Here is a 21,086-nt window from a genome sequence, read left to right on the forward strand (position 1 = left end):
CAGGATTTTTTGTCAACATCAATTTGGGTAAATTTGTATCCCCTGGAGCCTGCAATGAGCAATTACTGAAGCCAGGCATTTTGTGAATACTCTGGGCACAGTAGATAAGCCAAATGGCAATGCTGAGAATTGATAATGCTCTGGTCCTGCAAGAAATCTGAGGTATCTTCTGCAGCTGTGTCTGATAGGGACATGCAGGTATGCCTCCTTGAGGTCCAGAGTAATCAGCCAAGACCCCTTGCCCAGCATGGGAAGGAGTTGCTGTAGAGTCAGCATTTTGAACTTTGGTACTATGAGAAAGGTGTTTAATACGGAAAAGTCCAGTATTGGTCTCCATTGAGATTCTTTTCTTGGAACAAGGAACAGTCTTGAGTAAAACCCCTGGTCTTGTTCTTGTTGTGGAACTCTTTCTATTGCTTTCATCCAAGTCAGCAGAGTGATTTGCTTGATAGCCTCTGCCCTCTGGTTTTGTGGTAGGTTTGGCATGCCTTGTGTCCAAAATCCATTTGTCCTTTGTCAGTCTGTGCCAATTGACTGCAAACAGAGATAAGGAGTTTCTATTTGTTCCCTGGTAGGCGGTAGTAGAGGAAAGTCATTGAGATTGTGGTTGTGGGGCAGGTGAAACCCCTGTCACTTCTTTGGTTTCCTGGCTGCCATTGTCGCCCCTGTAAGGGCCTCTGTATTTTCCTCGGCCCGTCTGTTCTTACCCCTTTGAAACTTTTCTTTATTAGGAAAGGACCAGTTTTTAGAAGGCCAATTCCTACTGAATCTGGGGGGTTGAACTTGGAGGAAATCTTTCACCGTCTGAACCGATTTTGCTTTTTCTTCAATGGTCTTTAGCACATCCTTAGCATTTGCACCAAAAAGCTTGTTCTTTTCCAAAGGTGCATCCAGATGTTTTGCTTTTACATGATCTGGTAGAGGTTGATCTTTTAACCAAGCATGTCTCCTGTCATAGCTGCCCTACATGAAGCTTCCAGTGCATCATATCCACACTGCAGGAAGTGATTGCTTACTTGCTGAGTGTTATGTACAGCTTCCTGCAAAGTCTTCCTGTCTAAAGGATCAGGAGTGGCTAGAGTTTTTTGTAAATCTTCTAAAAGGTAGTCCTGATATTGTAACATATGAAAAAGGCAATTTAAAGCTCTCATAGATAAGGTAGTGGATGTGTAAACCTTTTTACCCCATCTCTCTAATGACCTGGCCTCCCTGTTGGAGGGCAATGGATTTTTAGAGGTGGAGGCTGAAACTCCTTTAGGCCCCTGTGAAATAGTTTCCAAATCAGCAGAATGGGCCCTGAATAAATGGGAGTGAGTTTCTGGGACCCTGTAATACCTGTCTGGCTTGGCTGGAGCAGGAGGAAGAGAATCAGGGGTAGCACTAGAGTCAGAATATATATCATCCAGATCAAGTACAGGAGGAATAGCTAAGGGCCTGTGCTGGGGCTTCTTAAGGAAAGTCCTCAGGCGTTTCCTAGAATCAGAATATTCCTGACCTTGCCACTTGAAAAGTTCCCTCATAGTGTAGAACTTCCCCAAAAGAAATATCCTCAGGAGGGGAGGCCGAGGGGATGGAATCTTCTGCATCCGAGTCCTTATAGGTCTGGAAGAGCTCTTCCTGGCTATCAGAAGTCTTCATCTGAAGGAATAGGTTCAGAGGGTTCAACCCTGGGCCTTTTATCAGGAGGAGGCTGGGATCCTCTCTCAGGATGGGCCTGTGAACCTCTAATCATGGAAATTAAAGCCATGGACATAATTTCTGGAGTAGGCTGAGGAAAGGATTTAGAAGTAACATGCTTTGTTTTGCTGGCTGCCTTAGCCCTAGTGTAGGCCTTAATCGACATGGCCATAGGAGGCCTGGCAGCTGCAGGAGTGACCTTGTCTACAGCAATGGTCTCCCGATAACTGGCGGAGTGATGTCGGTAATGCAGTGTCTTATACGCGGCGGATGTCCGGAAGATCCGGCGGCATGTTGTAAGCAAATTTATCGGCACAGGCTACACAGGGTCTGGGCCCAGGCAAGGAAGACAGTAAGAGTGGAAATCCTTATTATGAGGTATTTGTTTACCACAAGAAAGACAATTGTTAACTTTTTCAGTTATTTCTGACATCAGCTGAGGCAAGAAAAGGTAAAATACAGGAGCTGACCGACCGGCACTTGCAAACTGCTTCTGCAAGACTGAAGTGCTTATATACTCCAGCAGGGCTGCCTGAGGCAGGACAACCCACATGTTATGACTGCAGTTGCATTCTTGAAGGACATCAGGAATTCACTCGTGTTCTACATTTCTGTTTAACATGAAAACACTCAGTCTTTCTCTAACTGAACAAAATAACTCGCCTTCTATCAGCTTAAATAGTGTTTTTTGAGGCTGCATCCATATGTACTGATGTAACAACACAGTATTTGTAAAAATAACTTTTGCTTCTGTAACACAATTAAACAACTATCAAAATGACAGGCACATAGAGATATCTTCCCCATCTGAATAAAACCATCTTCATGGAGAAAATGTTAGTCCCATTTACCTGACCCCATCGATATCTGCCTGGTAGGGGTTGGTAACCAGCTGAAGTGTGGGATAAACAGATGCCAATGGAAACATGCAGTGGTGAAGTGGTTGCTGGGGATAAGTGTAATTTGTAGGATCAAATTCACCTGGCATGACATCCACAGAAACAGAGGCCTGGGAAAAAAAAAAAAAAAAGAGGTGTTGAACACAGACAAAACATACCTTTGGATATATCACACAAACCAGATCTTTCTGTACAAGTTTAATTCCATCTGCCTCAGCAGCATTTAAAGTATTGCAGAAATTATTCCTCACAATCAAAAGACACACATTAAGAACAACGGTCCGCAGTTAAAATATTTTGTTCCTTTCACAATAGACTCACCACACAGCTGGATAACAAAACAAAGCTAACTCACTACCTAATAATGTCTTCCATGAAAATGTTTTTTTTTGCCTCCGCCACTTGACTGTACATTTGAGGGCAGCTTCCATTGTACTACCAAAAGTAGAGGGGAGGGAGTTTTGTGGCAGTGGAATCTACTATAGGGAGACACGAGTAACATAAGCATCTAATACACACAACTCTATGCATATACTTTTTTGCCAAGTTCTTTACTCAAGACCAGGTTTCAAGGACTAGTTTACTTGGGAACTCTGTTGCAGAAAATGACCCACAACTTCTTTGAGAAGGAAAAGTTACTTGCAGACACTCAGTTCTTATAACAGATCGTAGCATTTGGGCAGCCTACCATCCAGAGAAGAGCCCCTGACCACCCTCCCCCAATCATAGATTCTCAGTCCTTTCCCCAAATCAGCTCTCTGGCACCCACTCTTCTCCTTGATACTAAACAAACAGATGCTCAGAATCTGACATTAATTTATGCCAAAATGGTTTCTTTTAGCTGCTGACACAAACAGCTTTTAATTTTTCATTCCTTATTCTGGCTCTCCATCCAGACTGTTGACTTTTTGACAAGTTCCTGGCACCTGTGCTGGGACTCTTACTACTGGGATCACCCACTATAACAATTAGAAGTCTGGTCATAGGATTAAGGAGCTGCTGTTATGCTGTTTTCAGTGGTCTAGTGGTACAAGGTTTGATTCCCTGTGTAATACTGAGAAAGTCACGGACACTGCTCCTAGGCTGAGTCTGAAAAAGGTCCACGGAAATCTCTGCTCTGGCAAAGAAATACAAATATAATAAAAAATAAAAGAAGAAAACAACCTACTTATCATTCAATTCTTTCTACTAGCCAGCCTACCCATAAGTAATTGTCCTGTTTATTTTTCATACTGTTTAATTTCTCCAAGTCTTTTGGGTTTTTAATACAATGATGGGAATGGACCCCATTCCTAAATCAAAGTATGATTAAAGTTTGTGAAATTACTATTGCTTCAAGTCTTGATGTTAGCCAAAAGTGTTCTTCTCAGCACCCACAATGTGCCCAGAATCGACCCCTCTTGTAATTTACAGAGATATATCAGCAGCATATCTAAATAAGACTGTAAATTCTTTTTTTTTCTAGACCCGTTGCTCCTAATACTATTGGAACCGATTAGGTATCCTTCTTCTACATTACTCTTATTTCTGCCTGCAAATCCTGGTATTTTATGACTGTGTGTATTCCTGTAAGTAAGACACTATAATCACTGGCTGTGGCAATGTCAATGAACAATGCTACTTGTGTCTTCTTTTCAGAGACTACGATACAGGTAGTACCTCATAACTTAACCACCTCACAACTCAACCATTTTGCAATTCAACCATGCTTTCGGCTGCCCGGGTGTCTCACAATTCAACATGGAAAGGAGGGTGAAAAGTTGTTCAGTGTTTCCTGTTGTTGTGGTGTTCATGTAGTGCAGTTGTTTCTTTTAAATGTTGCAAAGAAGTGAACAAATGGTGCCAACAGAGTGAAAAGAATAGTGCTACTGGCAGGAAAAACAAATGGCTGAGCACTGAAAAGAAAGAAATCGTAGGTAAAATTGAGAGAGGAAGTAAAATAGGGTGAATAACAGAGCAGTATGGAATGCCTAGGACTACTGTCTCAACAGTCTGGAAAAATAGAGAGCATGGGTGCTAAGGTGTCAAAATGAGCAACAAAGGTTTAGGACAAACAGAAAAACAATTCATGAAGACATGGAGAAGATGCTTCTTGTCTGGATCCAGGAGAGGCAGAAAGGGAGATCCAATAACTCAGAACATGATCTGTGAGAAAGCTATGCTCATTTTTTGAAGACCTACCAAAAAAAAAAAAAAAACTCCAGGAAGTAGCTCATAGCAAACAGAGGAATTTAAAGCAAGTAGGGAATGGCTCCACAGATTTAAAGAAGTGGCATCCAGTATTTTGAGACAAGAAGAGGCAGCTAGTGTGGACAAAGAAGGTGCACAGAAATTTGTCAAGGAATGTGAATAATTCATACAGAGAGAAGGCTACCTGCCAGAACAGATTTTAATTGCAATGAAACATGGCTTTTCTGGAAGAGATTGCCAAGTAGGACTTGCATAACCCAAGAAGCTAGGATTCCAGGTCACAAGCCCATGAAAGATGGTCTCAAACTCCTTTTGGCAGCAAACGCCAGTGGAAACTTCAAAAGCTGAAGCCTCTGCTGGTGTATCACTCAGAAAATCTAAGATGCTCTGGGAAAAAGATTATAAAATCAAAATGACCTGTAATGTGGAAATTAAACACTAAAGCTTGGGTAGACCAGTCAGTTTTCAAGGACTGGGTTTTTGAGTGTCGAGAAGTGCCTGATAAAGAACAATTTGCCAATGAAAGCTCTTCTGCTTTTGGACAATGCCTCTGCCCAGCCATGAGAGTTTATCTCAAGGTTCAGTTCCTGCCTACCAACACAACTTCTCTCATTCAACCTATGGATCAACAAGTCAATGCCTGCTTCAAGAAGCTCTACACAAAAGCATCTCAATCTTCAATGTGATTCATTTTTCAGATAAAACACTGAAGAAGTCTAGAAGAATAAGTTCAACATTCTTCATGCCATACCATTCATCAAAAGTGCCTGGGTGGAGTGTCACAGAAAGCCCTTTGTGCCTCCTGGAGGAAACTGGTTCCTTCCTTTTCCCATGGCAAAATTGTGGATGAAGCAGCTTACGTGCTGCAAGACATTTCCATAGCACAGCACCTGGACATAGGGGAGGTGGAGGAGGCAGATGTGGAGGAACTGCTACAAGACCATGACAACGATCTCACAATGGAGAAACATACAGCACTTTGCACTGAGCAGTTCAAAGAAAACAAAAGGGAAATTTCTTCTGAAAATGAGGACGCTAGGGGAAAAGGACCTAAGACAACAGCTTGCATTAAAAAAGAAGTTATGTACTCACCATAACTTCCATCTGAGTAGTTATACTTCATTTTCTGCAACCTGGGGGTATTCGCATCTATATCGGATCAGAGTCTGCATCATTTTATCAAGCATCTGCTCCAAGCTCCTCCTCTTACTCATAATCCCTCACATCGCATACCTTCCCTCAGATCGAGTTTGCCACTAACCAAACTATTAGCAACTCAATAATATTAACCTAGAACAGGTTCGGGGGAGGGACAGTTGCAGAAAATTAAGTATAACTACTCAGATGGAACGTTATGGTGAGTACATAACTTCTTTATCTGAAGTAGTTAACTTCATTTATCTGCAACCCATGGGACACAGTCCCCAGCAACCAAAACTCCTGGGTGGCCCTCATGGAAGGATATTCCTGAGCACCGCAGAGCCAAAGGATGCTCTGACTCTAGAGATCAAATCCAACATATAATGAGAAATAAATGTATGTGACCTTGCCCAGGTCGCTGCTGCACAGATATCATCCAGAGAAACCCTAGACCAAAAAGCAGCAGAAGTTGCCATAGATCTGGTAGAATGAGCTTTAATAGGACCAGGTGGGGATAGGCCTTTATCCCTATAGACTTGCAGTATACATTGTGTAATCCATCTGGCTAAGGAGACCTTGGAAATGGCCTTGCCCAAAAAGGGTCTAGAAAAGGACACGAATAATTGGTCAGACTTACGAAATTGTTTAGTCCTGTGTAAATAGAAACAAAGCTGTCTATGAACATCTAGCAAGTGCAGCTTATATTCACCCTTGTTCTGGAAATTTGGAAAAAAAACAGGCAGATTAATCATCTGGTTAATATTAGATTCAGAAGCCACTTTCGGTAAGAAAGAAGGGTTCGTGCGAAGCGAAACCCTATCTTTATGAAAGATCAAGTAGGGGGGCACGGCAGACAAAGCTTGGATCTCAGAAACCCTTCTAGCCGAAGTAAGGGCCACTAAAAAGGACAGGAATTTTAAGTTTACTGACACTGCTGGTTCAAAAGGGGGTGCCACCAATGCCTGCAAAACTAGAGTAAGATACCAAGGAGGGATAACAGGGGGACGCAAGAGAAAAGTACCTTTTAGAAAGACCTTGCACAATCTCAGAGAGGCCACAGCATTCAATTTTCGCCGATATGAAAATTAGATATGGCTGCCAGTTGTACTTTCACTGTGGAGGAACTAGCCACTTGTTGAAAAATATAGGACAAAAACTCCAACACTGCAGGAAACAGGGCTGTAAATGGATCTATGTTTCTCTGAGAAGCTCAAATAGAGAAGCGTTTCCATTTGCTGCGATAAATCTTCCTACTGGAAGCTTTGAGGGATGCCACCAGAATACATGATAGACCGGGAGTCCTAGCGATCAAGGGAACTGGAGCAACCAAGCCGTCAGCTTGAGGCTGTCCAGGTCGGGCAGACTGATGCCAGAGGGATGGGATATGAGATCCGGGCAAGGATCCAGAATTCGTGGAGGAGTTAGAGCATGAAACCAGAGAAAGGGGAACCACACTCGACGAGGCCAGAATGGGGCAATGAGGATCACTTTTCACCCCAGTCGATAAGCTTTCTGAAGAAACTTCGGAATGAGAGGTAGCGGGGGATAGGCATACAGTAACCCGGGAGGCTAAGTATGGACTAGAGCATCTCTGGGGAAGTCCCCTGGGGAGGGGATCAGAGCAAAGAACTTGCTGCACTTCGCGTTGGAAGGAGATGAGAAGAGATCGCAGCAAGGGTGACCCCACGCTAGGACGATCTCCTCCGCTACCGACTGTTTCAGAGACCACTCGTATGGCATTAGAATAGCCCGACTCAACCTGTCTGCTAAAATGTTGGAGCATCCTGGGATGTGCGTTGCATCAGAAACCAAATGGTGGAAATCGCCCGCTCCCATACTCTCATGGCCTCGTGGCAGAGAGGATAAGATCTGGTCCCTCCTTGTTTGTTGATGTAGCAGACAACAGACATGTTTGTCTGACTGAACTGCAATCATCCCCGGGGGAAGAACAGCGTGAAAAGCTTACAATGCTAAAAGCAATGCCCTCATCTCTAAAACACTGATATGCAATCTGGTCTCTGTCTGGACCACGTGCCTTGGACTGTCCTTCCCCAAAAAGTGCCCTCCCACCTGAGCTGGGAGGTATCTGTGGTCACTGTGGCTTGGGCTGGGGATGTTAAGAATGGACGACCTGCCAAGATTTCCAGCAATTGGAGCCACCAAAGAAGATAAATCTTGCAGGCTCTGCTGATCCGTATAGGGTAGTCCATGGGGAGGTCTAACCAAGACCACTGAATTGCCAAGGTCCACTGAAGCACCCTCATGTGAAGGTGCACACATGGAAGAATTGAAATTGCTGCGACCATGGATCCTAGGGCTCAGAGAACGTCACTTGCTATCGGTGTCTTGGGGCCAAGGATCACTGACACATGGGCCCGTAGGTTCTGTACCCTGAGTGAGAAAAACTTGTAATAGTAGTGTGTTCAACCATGCCCCTATAAATTCCAAGGTCTGTGTCGGGTTCAGGCAGGACTTGGAGATGTTGATGGCAATCCCTAGGTTGACTGCAAGATGCAGGAAGAAGTCTCTGGCCATACAAAGTAGACACTTGGTGGCAGCAGCGAGGAGCCAATAGTCTAGGTAAGGAAACACCTGAATTCCCTGAAGCCTCAGGTGAGCCGCTACTACTGCCATAACCTTGGTAAACACCCTGGGGGCTGTAGTGAGACCAAAGTGTAAGGCTCTGAACTGGAAATGATTGGCTCCCAGCCGGAAGCAAAGGAATCTCCTGGAGCTTCTGCAAATCTTGATGTGGTAGTAAGCGTCCTGGAGGTCTATCAAGCACATCCAGTTGCATTCTCGGAGATGAGGCAGAATGGACTGTGGTGACCATCCAGAATTTCTGCATGGCTACAGACGGGTTCAGGGTTGACAGGTCCAATATGGGTCTGAGGTCCCCCATCTTTTTTGGCACTAAAAAGAACCTGGAGTAAACGCCTAATCTGGACTGATCTGGGGGGACCGGTTCAATGGCCCGATTGTATAGCAGCTTTGAAATTTCGTACTCTGCGGCCTCCCTTTGAGTGGGTGGAACATCCGGAGGCGCTTTGATTGGATGGGTGGGGCAATGAACGGGATGGAGTATCCTCTGGATATTATTTGTAGCACCCAACGGTCCATCGTGATGGACTCCCAAGTGGTTAGGTGCAATGACAATCTTCCCCCGACTGTCTCCAGAGTAGGACAGTCGGGCATCCCCTTAGGGTTGCTGCGCGGATCTGTCTGAGAAGGTCTCCCTAGACCCAAAGTTCCTTGGACCCCCTCTGCCTCTGGGGCGGCGTCTGTCTTGTCCCCCCTCTGCCTCCAGGGGACGAGTTGTCCTGAGTGTCCCGGGAAAACTGAGATTTTTGTAACCACATCTTCTTCTGCCCTCTCCGATTCCTAGAAAAGGATCTTTGAGGGCTAGAGAAGCAGACTCCGAAGGCAGACAGTCTTCCCGTCCTTCTCGCTCTGGACTAAGGTGTTCACAAACTATCTTCCCAAAAAGGGAGGAACCGTCAAAGGAAGCATTTGTGAAAGACGCCTTGAAGGGGTCCGCGAGTTAACAGAGTCTGAGCCAGGCGTGCCGCCTCAAAGCTATGCTGGTCCCATCTGCCCTAGCTGCTCCTTCCGTGGCATGGGAAAGACTAAGCATGGACGTGTTTGAAATGGATTTCAGAGTCAACATTTTCACTGAGAAAAGCCGCTTGTCCTCTGGTGACAAGGACTCTGGGGGCAACACAGCGAATTCCGTGACCAGATCTAGCTGGAGTCGAATGACGTGTGCCAAATAATTCAGCGCTTGTATGGAAAATGTCACTGAAGAAAAGACTCTTCCCAAAGCGATCCACTGCCCTAGACTCTTTGTCTGGAGGGTGGACTGAAGAACCTTTCTGAGCCAGTTCTCTCTCGGTGGCAGCTGCAACCACCATAGCATCCACAGGGGGTCCCTTGTATCAGGCCTGTCTGTGGGAGGAGAAAAGATCTTGTCTGGTCATTTGGGTATTGGCTCTATGGTGTCAGGCTCCTTCCATGCCCGCGTGGTAATAAGATCCACTAATGGATCTGCAGGAGGGGACACCAAGGATGTAGATGGGCCCATGCCAAAGGCCTTCAAGAATACTGACTTGTCCGTTGAGGGTTTTGGGGCTGACCAACCTCCCCTCTGGTGAGGATTTCCAGGATGTCTCCAAAGGAGACATCCTTGGGAGGTGACCTATGGGATCCCTCATCTTCATCCAAGTCAGTATCTTCTGTGAGGGACTCGGGGGAGTCCATGTGCCTTCTCTTACACAAATGCTTATGGGGTGGCTTCCTCAGTGGGACTCTCTGAAGAGAGCTCGTAAGTCATGGAGGGGTTTTACGATGGGATCCACTTGGGGTTCCTCTGGCACGGGCTGCCCCTGGGACAAGCTGATGGGATTTGTGACCAAATCCAAGGCAGCCTGGGCAGAATCCAAGGCAATGGGCTGGGGTTTCAATCCCTGGGACAGAACCCTATCCACCACGTTGAAGGCCGAAGGAGGGAGCAGCTCCTTGGCAACCAACAAGGAAGAAGTTCTCCCCGGCTCCATTGTGAGGATTGGGGCCGAGGCCAAGGTAGCCAGGGTTCTAAAGGAACAGCTCGGATCCGACAAAGTCGGAGCTGAAGACATCTCCGTTCCCTTGGATCTACCTTCCTGTTCTCGGCCCCAAGAGTTGCTCGGATCTGACCAAGTCTGATCCGAGGAGCTCAAGGTAATGGCCGGTGTAGAGGTTGGAGGAACAGTCGGCGCCGAACCCCCAGCTCCGAGGATCCTCGACTCCATAAACCCCGAAACCACTGGTCGGATCGGGGAAGGAGAGAGAGGATGGCAGAAGGGCATAGAGGTTCCCTCTCTGGCCAGAGAGGGGCTGGCAAGACCCCCATTTGGATTTTGGGTCTGAATGAATCTCCGCATTATCCTATGTCAAGCTCCGACAGACTCTGAGTCGACCGCGAGGAGGCGACAGACTCAGATCTAGCCCTGTGAGACGACCTCGAAGAAGGCCTCTGGTCCAAAGGCTCCGTCGGCTCCAGGGAGAAGCTCGGGGAATGGAGCAGAGAAGTGATCCTAACAACTTTCATAGGTGGACTGGGAAAAGGCTCCTTCTCAGGGATTGCTTGCAGTGCCTCTCTACCCCTTTGTCTCTCTCTTTCTTGCCCTTATCCTTGTATTTTGTCTCCGCCTCAGCAGGCTTAGAAAGAGGTTGAGTCCCAGCCTGGGGGGGTTGGTCGGCTACAGGAGCAGATGTCGAGGCTGTCGTCTCTAAAGCAGAAACTGGTAGCAGGCCCTTGGCTACTAGTTTCGCCTTCCTCTCTTTTAGGGCCCTGGGGTTGAACCCAGCACACACAGCACATGGCAGACTAAGATGGGGAACGTCCAGGCAAATAACACACAGAGTGTGGCCATCAGCTGGTGAAAGCTTGTGGCCACATTCTGTGCATTTTTTAAACACTGGTTTAGGTTGGTCAGCCATAGCACACTCCACTCAGCCAAACATTAAACTAGACACACACACACAGGGGTTGGCTAGGCCTTATCTACCTCAAACACACAAACTTTCTAAACTATTTTTTTTTTTAACAAACCGACAAGACGAAGGAGAGGAAGGGTTGCGCACAAACTACTCACACACACACTAATTTAAGTATCAAAAGTTCCACTTACTACACTCAACTTGGAGTTATAGAGACCACGATGCGTACGCATGAAGCAGCCAACGAGATCTGGGGGAAGGTAGGAGGTGTGAGGGATTATGGGTAAGGGGAGGAGCTTGGAGCAGATGCTTGATAAAATGTTGCCGGCTCGGATCCGATATGGATCCGAATACCCACAGGTTGCAGATAAATGAAGTTAACTACTTCAGATGAACTTTTATCCAACTGAGAGAAGGTGTAGGCTACAGTCTTGGAGTGGCACCTCAACATGGTGATGTCAGCAGGATGATGGACTTGTTTAACAACACAATCATGCACCACTTCAAAACCATCCTGAAAAAGAGGAAGAGAAGTCAGTCTGGACAATTTTGTTTTCACCTCCACCTGCGAAAAAAGAGAGAGAACAGGCAGGACAGGGTGAAGAAGACTCCCCTTCAAATAACTAAAGACTAAGTGGAGTCTGCATGCTCAGTTTTTAAGTCTATGATGCTAATGCACCTGAATGAATAAGCCAAGTAGGGGAGCCATTGAGCAAAGTCCTGGAGAGGGATTAAAAAACAGACACCAGTATACACTGTATTGTGTGTTACTTATTTTTGGGGTGTGGACAGGAAACTGTTGTAAGATGTTTTAAGTTATAATGTTATTTCTTTGGGTGTGTGGATATGGAACTTTTGTAAGATGTTTTAAGTTATCACATTAAACTGAACTAAATGAAACATTAATCATAATCAGAGACAACAGATATTCATAACTGCTATTGCACAATGATGTAATGAGCATGCATTTCAGCTGGACAGGAAACGTAATGGCCTGGATTCTTAGATGGATTTACCATCAAATAAATTTGTATATGATGTAAGCCATAAGTTTTAGGAATAAACAGTAGCCCTCCATTCCTCCTCCACATCCTCTCCTCCATTTAACAGATGTTCTATACTTCAAATCATGGTGAGCTACATTTAAAAAAAAAAATTTGTGTATTTTTTAATTTTGTTTGGGCAGGGAACAAATTAAATCATTTTCCATACATTTGTATGAGAAATGGCATCTCGCAATTCAACCACCATTCTGGAAAAGATTACAGTTAAATTGTGAGGTACCACCTTTATCTGGTTTCCTCGCATCTATTTTTTGAACTGCTGGCAATTGGGTGATCACATGTGATATAAACACCATTATTTATAATGCTTAGCAGCTCATGTTTCCAATTCTTTTCAGCTACTTCAACACTGTAATGTTTGCATAATCCCCAATGCAACAGTCTTGCCACATTATAATGCCTTTCAGTATACAGACCCTCTGCCATTAGTGCATCACACCCAGCAACAAGTGTGACCGCTTCCAGTTCTGTTTAAAAGAACCGGCATTTGTCCATTTCTCCCACATACTCAATGGACTTTGTAAACCATAGTGAATGTAGTCCACCATCCTGGGCTGCTAATATAAAGCTTTCATCTTTTGGTTTAAATTCATCTCTCCTTAACCACTTCTGTTGTCAGATCCTGAGCAACAGGAGGTTGTCCCACGAGTTGCAACTATATTTATGCCTTTTCCACATTTCTTGGCTTTCTCACCCGATCCTTCTCCTTATATTCTTTTTTTTTTTGCCCATTAAGTTTCTGCCTGATTTTTGTCTACTTCTGGACTGGTTTCCACTCCTTGCTTGACACCAACATGCTTCTGCTAAACTAAGCAGGGAAGTCATCTTAGATTTGCTCTCTTCATGTTTCAAAACTTTATATTTGAATCTAAAGAGGTCAGCAAATATGCATGCAGTCCTACAACTGCAGATTTATCAATTTCAAGGAGGCTCATACATCCTTCAGAATGAGGGATATATAATCTTGGTATACACTGATTTTTATGCATAATTTGATAAGTGTGAAGCATTTTACTTGTTTACCCTTTGGTGCCAGTCAGTCACCCAAAACTGCAAGTTAGAACATGAAGAGCAAATTGATTTATAGCTTGGACATTGTTCCTAGATGTCAGAGTTGTTTTCAGTATTAATTTTCATCTTCTAAAATATTCTTTGCTGAGTTTTGTTTGCATTTGTTCAGGTTTTATCAATTCTCAAATATTTATACACTCCCTCCTGCTCAAGCTCCTTTATATCACATTCCCTTCCCAGACTGACATTTCCTTGATGCTACAGCCTTCCTGCTTTAAACGCTGATTTTGCATATTTATCAAGATCAAACGATATTCTTATATCACCCAAGAAAGCTTTGGCCACTTGCAGTTGTGCTTTCAACTCCTCATCTGATGAATTATACAGCTTTAAATCATCCACAAAAAGAAGATGAAAAGTCTTTACACTTTGTTGTTGTCCGAGAGCCAAACTGTAACCATGACCTAATCTGTTAAGTACACAGCTTAATGGGTTAAAGGCAAGACAAAAGAGCAGTGATGACAGTCACCCAGGAATATCCCCCCTTTGAATTTTGATCCCTGGGATAATAATATGCCCTTTATCATGGCTTAGCTCCAAAATGGTTTGGCACTGTCTCAAGGTCATTATAACAATCAATCAATGTAGGGTACATACCAATCCAAATAACAAATGGACTCAGAAAAGGCTGAAAAATCCAGTATAAAATCTTCTGTAAATTAAAAGAACATTAGCACTTTCGCAGACAAGCTGCATCTTCAGATGCAACACAGACTTCATCTCACACTCTTATACACGTGTGTGTGTATGTGTGTGTATATATATACATACATATACACACACACACACACACACACACACACACACACACGTGTATATATATTAATCACATCATTCAGAAATTAAAGCAGCAATGACAAAACTATAAGTACATACCATCATATATCATAAGCACTCAAATAAAAAATACATAAAAGCATACATAAAACAATGTGCATGTGTACATCAAAAAAAAAAAAAAAAATATATATATATATATATATATATATATATATATATATAAATTTTGACTAGTGGCCTAGCTTTTAACATCCGCCTTAAAGGTACCCTTGTCACTGAGTCAATGAACATGATCAGCCCTCAGTCTAATGATCCATTCAGCCACCATCTGTTCTGTGAGGTTTCTCATGTCCCCACCTCGAATACTTTCATATATCCTACCTATAGCCATAAACCTAAAACAATGGTTGCTGTCTGCATCACTAAATTATTTCGCTAAACCATTTGTAGCACTTTTTTTTATTAATATGATACACATGTTCCTTAATTCTGTCTCTGAACACCCTATAGTTTTGCCAACATAAAATTTACAGCATACTGTACAGTATATGCAAGATAAACAATGTGGCTCGAATTACAAGTGGTATGTACTGTAAAGGTGCATGTCCTGTTTTTGTACATACAGATCAAGACACCTGAACTATCTATATATTTACAGGCTGAGCATTTACCACAGGGAAAAGAGGCTTTAATACTGTCTTTGTCACTACAGCTCTTGGGATAACACAATTGTCTTTTAAGGGACTTCATGTTTTTAAACACAAAATTTGGGTGATCATCAATCATTCCCTTAATTTCTTCGTCTGTTGTTAAAACATTCCAATGCTTTCTAATAACATTCATATATCTATATATATCATTGGAATAAAATAGGAGTACTCAATGTATTAGCCCTTTTTAACTCCTTTTTACTTTTAGTATTACATGAGTGCTCGGAAAAAGAAGTTATGTACTCACCATAACGTTCCATCTGAGTAGGTAAACGTCATTTGTCCATCAACCTGTGGGTATCGGATCCATATCTGATCCGAGCCGGCAGCTTCAAACAGCTAAGATCCGAGCTCCAAGCTCCTCCCCTTACCCATAATCCCCTGCCATCCCTCTCTGACCTCAGATCGAGTTTGCTATAGTAAAACAGCATATTACAACAAAGGATCACCTGCAACTCCTAACCTGGTGTTATCCGGATAAAAGGACAAGGAATCCTTCTAGGACGCACTATAGGTTAGGGGGCTGGAGGGGGGATTGGTTGCTGACAAATGAAGTTTACCTACTCAGATGGAACGTTATGGTGAGTACATAACTTCTTTATCTGAAGTAGTTAACTTCATTTGTCCATCAACCTATGGGACAGAGTCCCCAGCTACCTAAACTTGGGGGGTCCCTATGGAAGGATATTCCGGAGCACTGCAGAGCCGAAGGATGCTCTCCCTCTGGAAATTAGATCCAACTTATAATGGTTAATGAAAGTATGGGATGAAGCCCAAGTGGCTGCTGAACAAATGTCGTCCAAGGAGACTCTGGAGCAAAAGGCAGCAGAAGTAGAGATCGATCGGGTAGAATGAGCATGAACTCTTTCAGGTTCAGGTCTACCAGAACTCTTGTATGCAAGAAGTATACATTGGGAAATCCATCTGGACAATGTAACTTTTGATACTGGTTTGCGCAAAGAGGGTCTTGCAAAGGATACAAAGAGTTGCTCAGATTGCCTATGTTCAGCAGTCCTGTGCAAGCAGAATCTCAATTGCCTATGTACGTTCAGAGAATGTAATTTGTATTCACCCTTGTTTTGATAATTTGGAAAGAATACTGGTAAATTAATAGATTGATTAATACTGGGCTCAGAAGCAACTTTGGGTAGAAAGGAGGGATTGGTCCTGAGGGAAACTATCTTTATGGAAGACCAAGTACGGTGGTTTGGCGCAAAGGGCTTGAAGCTCCGAAACCCTTCTAGCTGAAGTGATAGCAATGAGAAAGGCCGTCTTCCAAGATAAGTATTTCAGATCCACAGAGGCTGCAGGTTCAAACGGAGGGCCGGTCAAGGACTGGAGAACAAGAGTTAAATCCCATGGAGGGACTGCGTCTTTCACAGGAGGTCTTAAGAGGAAGGTGCCTTTTAAGAAAGTCTTACATAATTTGGAAGATGCTAAGGAACCGAGGTCACTTCCCACATGATAATGGGAAATTGTAGCTAACTGGACTTTGACCGTGGAAGAGCTAGCACCTTGGTCGAATAAGGTCAACAAAAATTCTAACACTGCTGGGATGGGAGGTGTAAAAGGATCCAAATTTCTATGCTCCGCCCAGATAATAAAGTGTTTCCATTTGCTGTTATAAACCTTTCTTGTAGGTGGTTTATGAGCGGCCACTAAAATAGCCTTAACAGGGGACGAGATACCGGGAGTCCTAACTATTACTGGAACTGGATCAGCCAAGCAGTGAGCTTGAGGTTGTCCAGGTTCGGAGTTGGTAAACCCAATGGGTGAGAGATCAGATCCGGGGTGGGATCTAGAATCCATGGAGGATTCACTAGAGACCATAGACATGGGAATCATGTTTGACGAGGCCAGAATGGGGCTATGAGGATTACTCTGCTCCCCAACCGATGGGCTTTCTGCAAGAATTTTAGCATTAGGGGAAGAGGGGGATAAACATAAAGTAGACCGGATGGCCAAACATGCACCAGAGCATCTCCGGGGGATTCCCCTGGTGGGGGAATTAGAGCGAAGTAGTCACTGCTCTTTGCGTTCGAAGGAGACGCGAAGAGATCGCAGCAAGGTTGACCCCACTTGAGGAAGATTTGCTTCGCTATTCTGGGGTTCAGAGACCACTCATACGGTGAGAGGATGGTTCGACTCAGCCTGTCTAAGATGTTCGACCGACCCGGAATATGCGTCGCTATGAGAAAGCGGTTGGTGGAGATCGCCCATTCCCAAACTCTTGTGGCCTCTCGACAAAGTGGGTAGGGATCTGGTTCCCCCCTGTTTGTTGATATACCAGACCACTGACATGTTGTCTGTCTGAATTGCAACGGTCCCTACGGGAAGAAGGGCTTGGAGTGCCTGCAACGCCAAAAGCACTGCTCTCATCTCTAGGACATTGATATGCAATAAGGTCTCTGACTGGGTCCACATGCCTTGGATGGTTCTGTCCATACAGTGCCCCTCCACCCTAGGCGAGAAGCATCCGTGGTCACCGTGGCTAGAGGTGGGGACATAGAAAAGGGGCGCCCTATCTGGAGGTCCGGTGATTGAAGCCACCAGAGCAGGGAATTCCTGCAAACCCTGCTGAGGGGGATAGGTGCACTCAGCGGGCACAGCAGGATAGACCATTGAACCTGCAAGGTCCACTGTAGTACTCTCATGTTCAAGCGCGTTAAAGGTAACAGATTGATCGTGGCCGCCATGGAACCTAGAGCCCTCAGAATCAATTCCGCTGGAGGAGCCGAGGATTGTAAAAGGGCCAGTACGTGGAGCTTCAGGGTACAAATCCAGTCCGGAGTTAAGAAGACTCTCAATACGTTTGTGTCTAATCTGGCTCCTATGAAGTCTAAGATCTGGGTTGGATGAAGGGAAGATTTGTTGAGGATGATTGTGATTCCCAGCCGAGAGGCCAGGTGGAGGAAGTACTCTCTGGCTGAACATAGTAGATGCCTATTGGGAGCGGTCAGGAGCCAGTCGTCCAGGTAGGGAAAAACCTCTGTATACCCTGGAGTCTCAGGTGGGCCGCTACTACTGCCAAAACTTTGGTGAACACCCTGGGGGCTGTGATGAGACCAAAGGGGAGGGCCCAGAACTGGTAGTGACTGGCTCCTAGCCGGAAGCGGAGAAACCTTCTGGACCGTCTGTCCATCAATATGTGGTAGTACGCATCCTTGAGGTCTATCGAGCACATCCAGTCATTCTCCTGCACGAGGAGGAGAATGGATTGAATGGTGACCAGCCGGAACTTTTCTTTGGCCACTGACAGGTTTAGTAAGGACAGGTCGGGGATTGGCCTCAAGTCCCCCGTCTTTTTTGGCACCAGAAAGAACCTGGAGTAGAAGCCCGATCCGGACTAGTCTAGAGGGACGTGCTGGATTCGCTCTTTTTTCTAGCAGCTGCTTTATTTCTGCAGCTGCTACCTCCCTTTGATTGGGTGGGACATCGGGGAGGCTCCGGGGTCTGAGTGGGGGATTCAGAAAAGGGATTTTGTAACCTCTGGATAGGATTTGAAGCACCCAGCGATCTGTTGTAATGGACTCCCAAACTGCTAGGTGCCTCGAGAAATGCCCCCCGACTGCCTCCAGAGTGGAACAGTCGGGTAACCCTTCAGGGCTGCTGCGCGGGCCGATCCGAAAAGGGTTCTCTGGACCCGAAATTCTTTGGTCCCCCTCTGCCTCTGGGCCGGTGTCCACCTTGTCCTCCTCTGCCTCTGAAGGACGAGGGGTCCGGAGCTAAACGGGACTGTTGAGACTTCCGGAAAGTACAGTTGTGTACACCTACCATAAATGTAGATGTTCGAGTGTCTTCACTGTTGCAGTCATAACTGTAGGGTGCTCCTGCCGGCAGGCAGCCCGAGGTCGGCCAGAATCCCAAAGTCTGGGTCCGGCGTCAGCTGTACAAGCTAGTACCCTGATGTCAGTACGCTCTGGTACATAGCCCTCAGCCGACGCCATCTTCTCCAGCCTTTCTTGCCCTAGATGTCAGAAGTCCCCAATAAATCAAAAATGAATCCAACAAGGAAACATAAATACACCACAAAAGAGAAAAAGAGGGGATAGGAGGGAGGGAAACACCGACTGCAAAAGTGAAGACACTCTAACATCTACATTTATGGTAGGTGTACACAACTGTACTATGTTCATCGTGTTTCACTGTTGCAGTCATAACTGTAGGGTGGAATCCCAAAGCAGTGAAAAAAAGGGAGGAGGTTTAGACAGAAGGGGCAGCAAGAAGACCCTGCAAAACAGCAGAGGCAAAGCCTGCCCTGGTCTTAGAATACAAAGGGAGATTGTAGTGCTTGGAAAATGTATGCACAGAACTCCAAGTGGCAGCTTCCAAGATATCCTTGGTAGGAACTCCTCTGAGAAAAGCTGTAGAAGTAGCAGCTGCTCTAGTAGAATGACTTCTCACAGTATCTGGAAACTGTTTCCCATGATGAGTGTAACAAAATCTTATTCCATAAGAAATCCATTTGGAAATAGTTTGTTTGGAAATAGCCTTTCCAAGAGAACTGGAGGCAAAAGAAACAAACAATTGGTTAGATTTTCTGAACTCTTTAGTCTTGTCCAAGTAAAATCGTAACTGTCTGTGCACGTCCAAGGAATGCAAAATCCTTTCCCCTTTATTTTGAGGATTAGGAAAGAAGGTAGGAAGGTGAATTGTTTGATTTAAAGCCACTTTTGAAATCACCTTGGGCATGAAAGTAGGATTGGTCCTCAAGGATACTCTGTCCTGGTGGAAAATAAGGTATGGTTCCACAGCCATGAGAGCTTGCAACTCTGAGACCCTTCTGGCAGAAGTCAAAGCTAACAAAAGAACGGTCTTCCAAGATAAAAACTTAATATCTGAAGATGCAGCAGGCTCAAAAGGAGGCAAAGTAAGTTTTTCTAAAACATAATTAAGATCCCAAGCAGGAACAGGAGGGGTCCTGGGAGGCCTTAAATTCTTAGCCCCTCTCAAGAATTGTCTCAAAGGATGAGAAAAAACAGGAGGATCAGTATTGAAATGAGCAGAAATAGCAGAAGCATGAATCTTAATGGAAGAAAAGGAAAGTCCATTAGACAAAAGCTCCGAAAGGTAAAGCAAAATAGAAGAGAGATCAGGCACCAGTGGGTCCAAGCCTCGGTCCTTCATCCAAACACAAAATCTCTTCCATTTAGAGGCATAGGATTTCCTAGTGCTAGGCCGTCTAGCTTCCAAAAGAACATCCAAAACTTGTTTGGGAAGACTAGAAGAAATCAAATTCCTTTGAAGAGCCAAGCTGCCAGGCAAAGGGTCTTGAGATTGGAATGTAGCAACTGACTCTGATGCTGGGACAGAAGAGAAGGGTTCAGAGGGAGAATCCAAGGAGGCTTCAAGAACAGGTGCTTTAGAGTTGGATACCAAAACTGTCGAGGCCAATTTGGAGCAATCATGATGAGGAACTTGGGCTTGTCCTGTTTTATCTTCAGTAATACCCGAGGAAGTAGAGGAAGAGGAGGGAAGGCATATCCCGAAAGGTTTCTCCAGCTAAAGGACAGGGCATCCACTTTCCAAGCTGTTTTGTGGAAGGACCTGGTGCAAAAGCGAGGCAGCTGATGATTGAGATGGGATGCAAACAGATCTATCTGGGGACATCCCCAAACTGCAGTAATCCTGTTGAATAAGTTGGTGTCTAGCATCCATTCGTGAGGATCTAAAATGTTTCTGCTCAGGCTGTCTACTAAGAGATTCTGTTCTCCTGGGATGAATTGAGCCTGGAGATGTAGATTCAGATGTAGAGCTGTGTCCCATAAAGCCATAGCTAGTCTGCAAAGGGGGTACGAATGAGAACCCCCCTGCTTGTTTATGTACCACATGACTGTGGTGTTGTCTGTGCGAATCAAAAGAGGCCCTGGATGCAAAAGGTTCTTGAAGGCTAGAAGAGCATTTTGAACTGCCAACATTTCCTTCAGATTGATGTGCCAGTGAAGATGGTCCTTTGTCCAGGTTCCCTGCTGACAATTGCCTAGAAAATGTGCTCCCAAAGCATAATCCGAGGCGTCTGTGGTTATGATTTGAGAAGGTTGAGGAAGACAGAAAGGCTTTCCTTCGTTTAAAGCACA

General features: G+C 44.8%; 1 protein-coding gene across 1 annotated transcript in view; it reads right to left on the reverse strand.

Annotated features, from left to right (window-relative positions):
- The window catches only part of POLD2 (DNA polymerase delta 2, accessory subunit), an 818,333-nt gene that overhangs the window by 58,570 nt on the left and 738,677 nt on the right, over nt 1–21,086 (reverse strand). The window contains exon 8 of the mRNA XM_044084220.1: nt 2,529–2,686. Coding sequence (XP_043940155.1) covers nt 2,529–2,686 — 158 coding nt within the window. The remainder of the gene's footprint in view (nt 1–2,528; nt 2,687–21,086) is intronic.

This window comes from Protopterus annectens, chromosome 9.part0, assembly GCF_019279795.1.
Source record: "Protopterus annectens isolate FY-2018-M chromosome 9.part0, PAN1.0, whole genome shotgun sequence".
NCBI classification, from domain to species: domain Eukaryota; kingdom Metazoa; phylum Chordata; order Ceratodontiformes; family Protopteridae; genus Protopterus; species Protopterus annectens.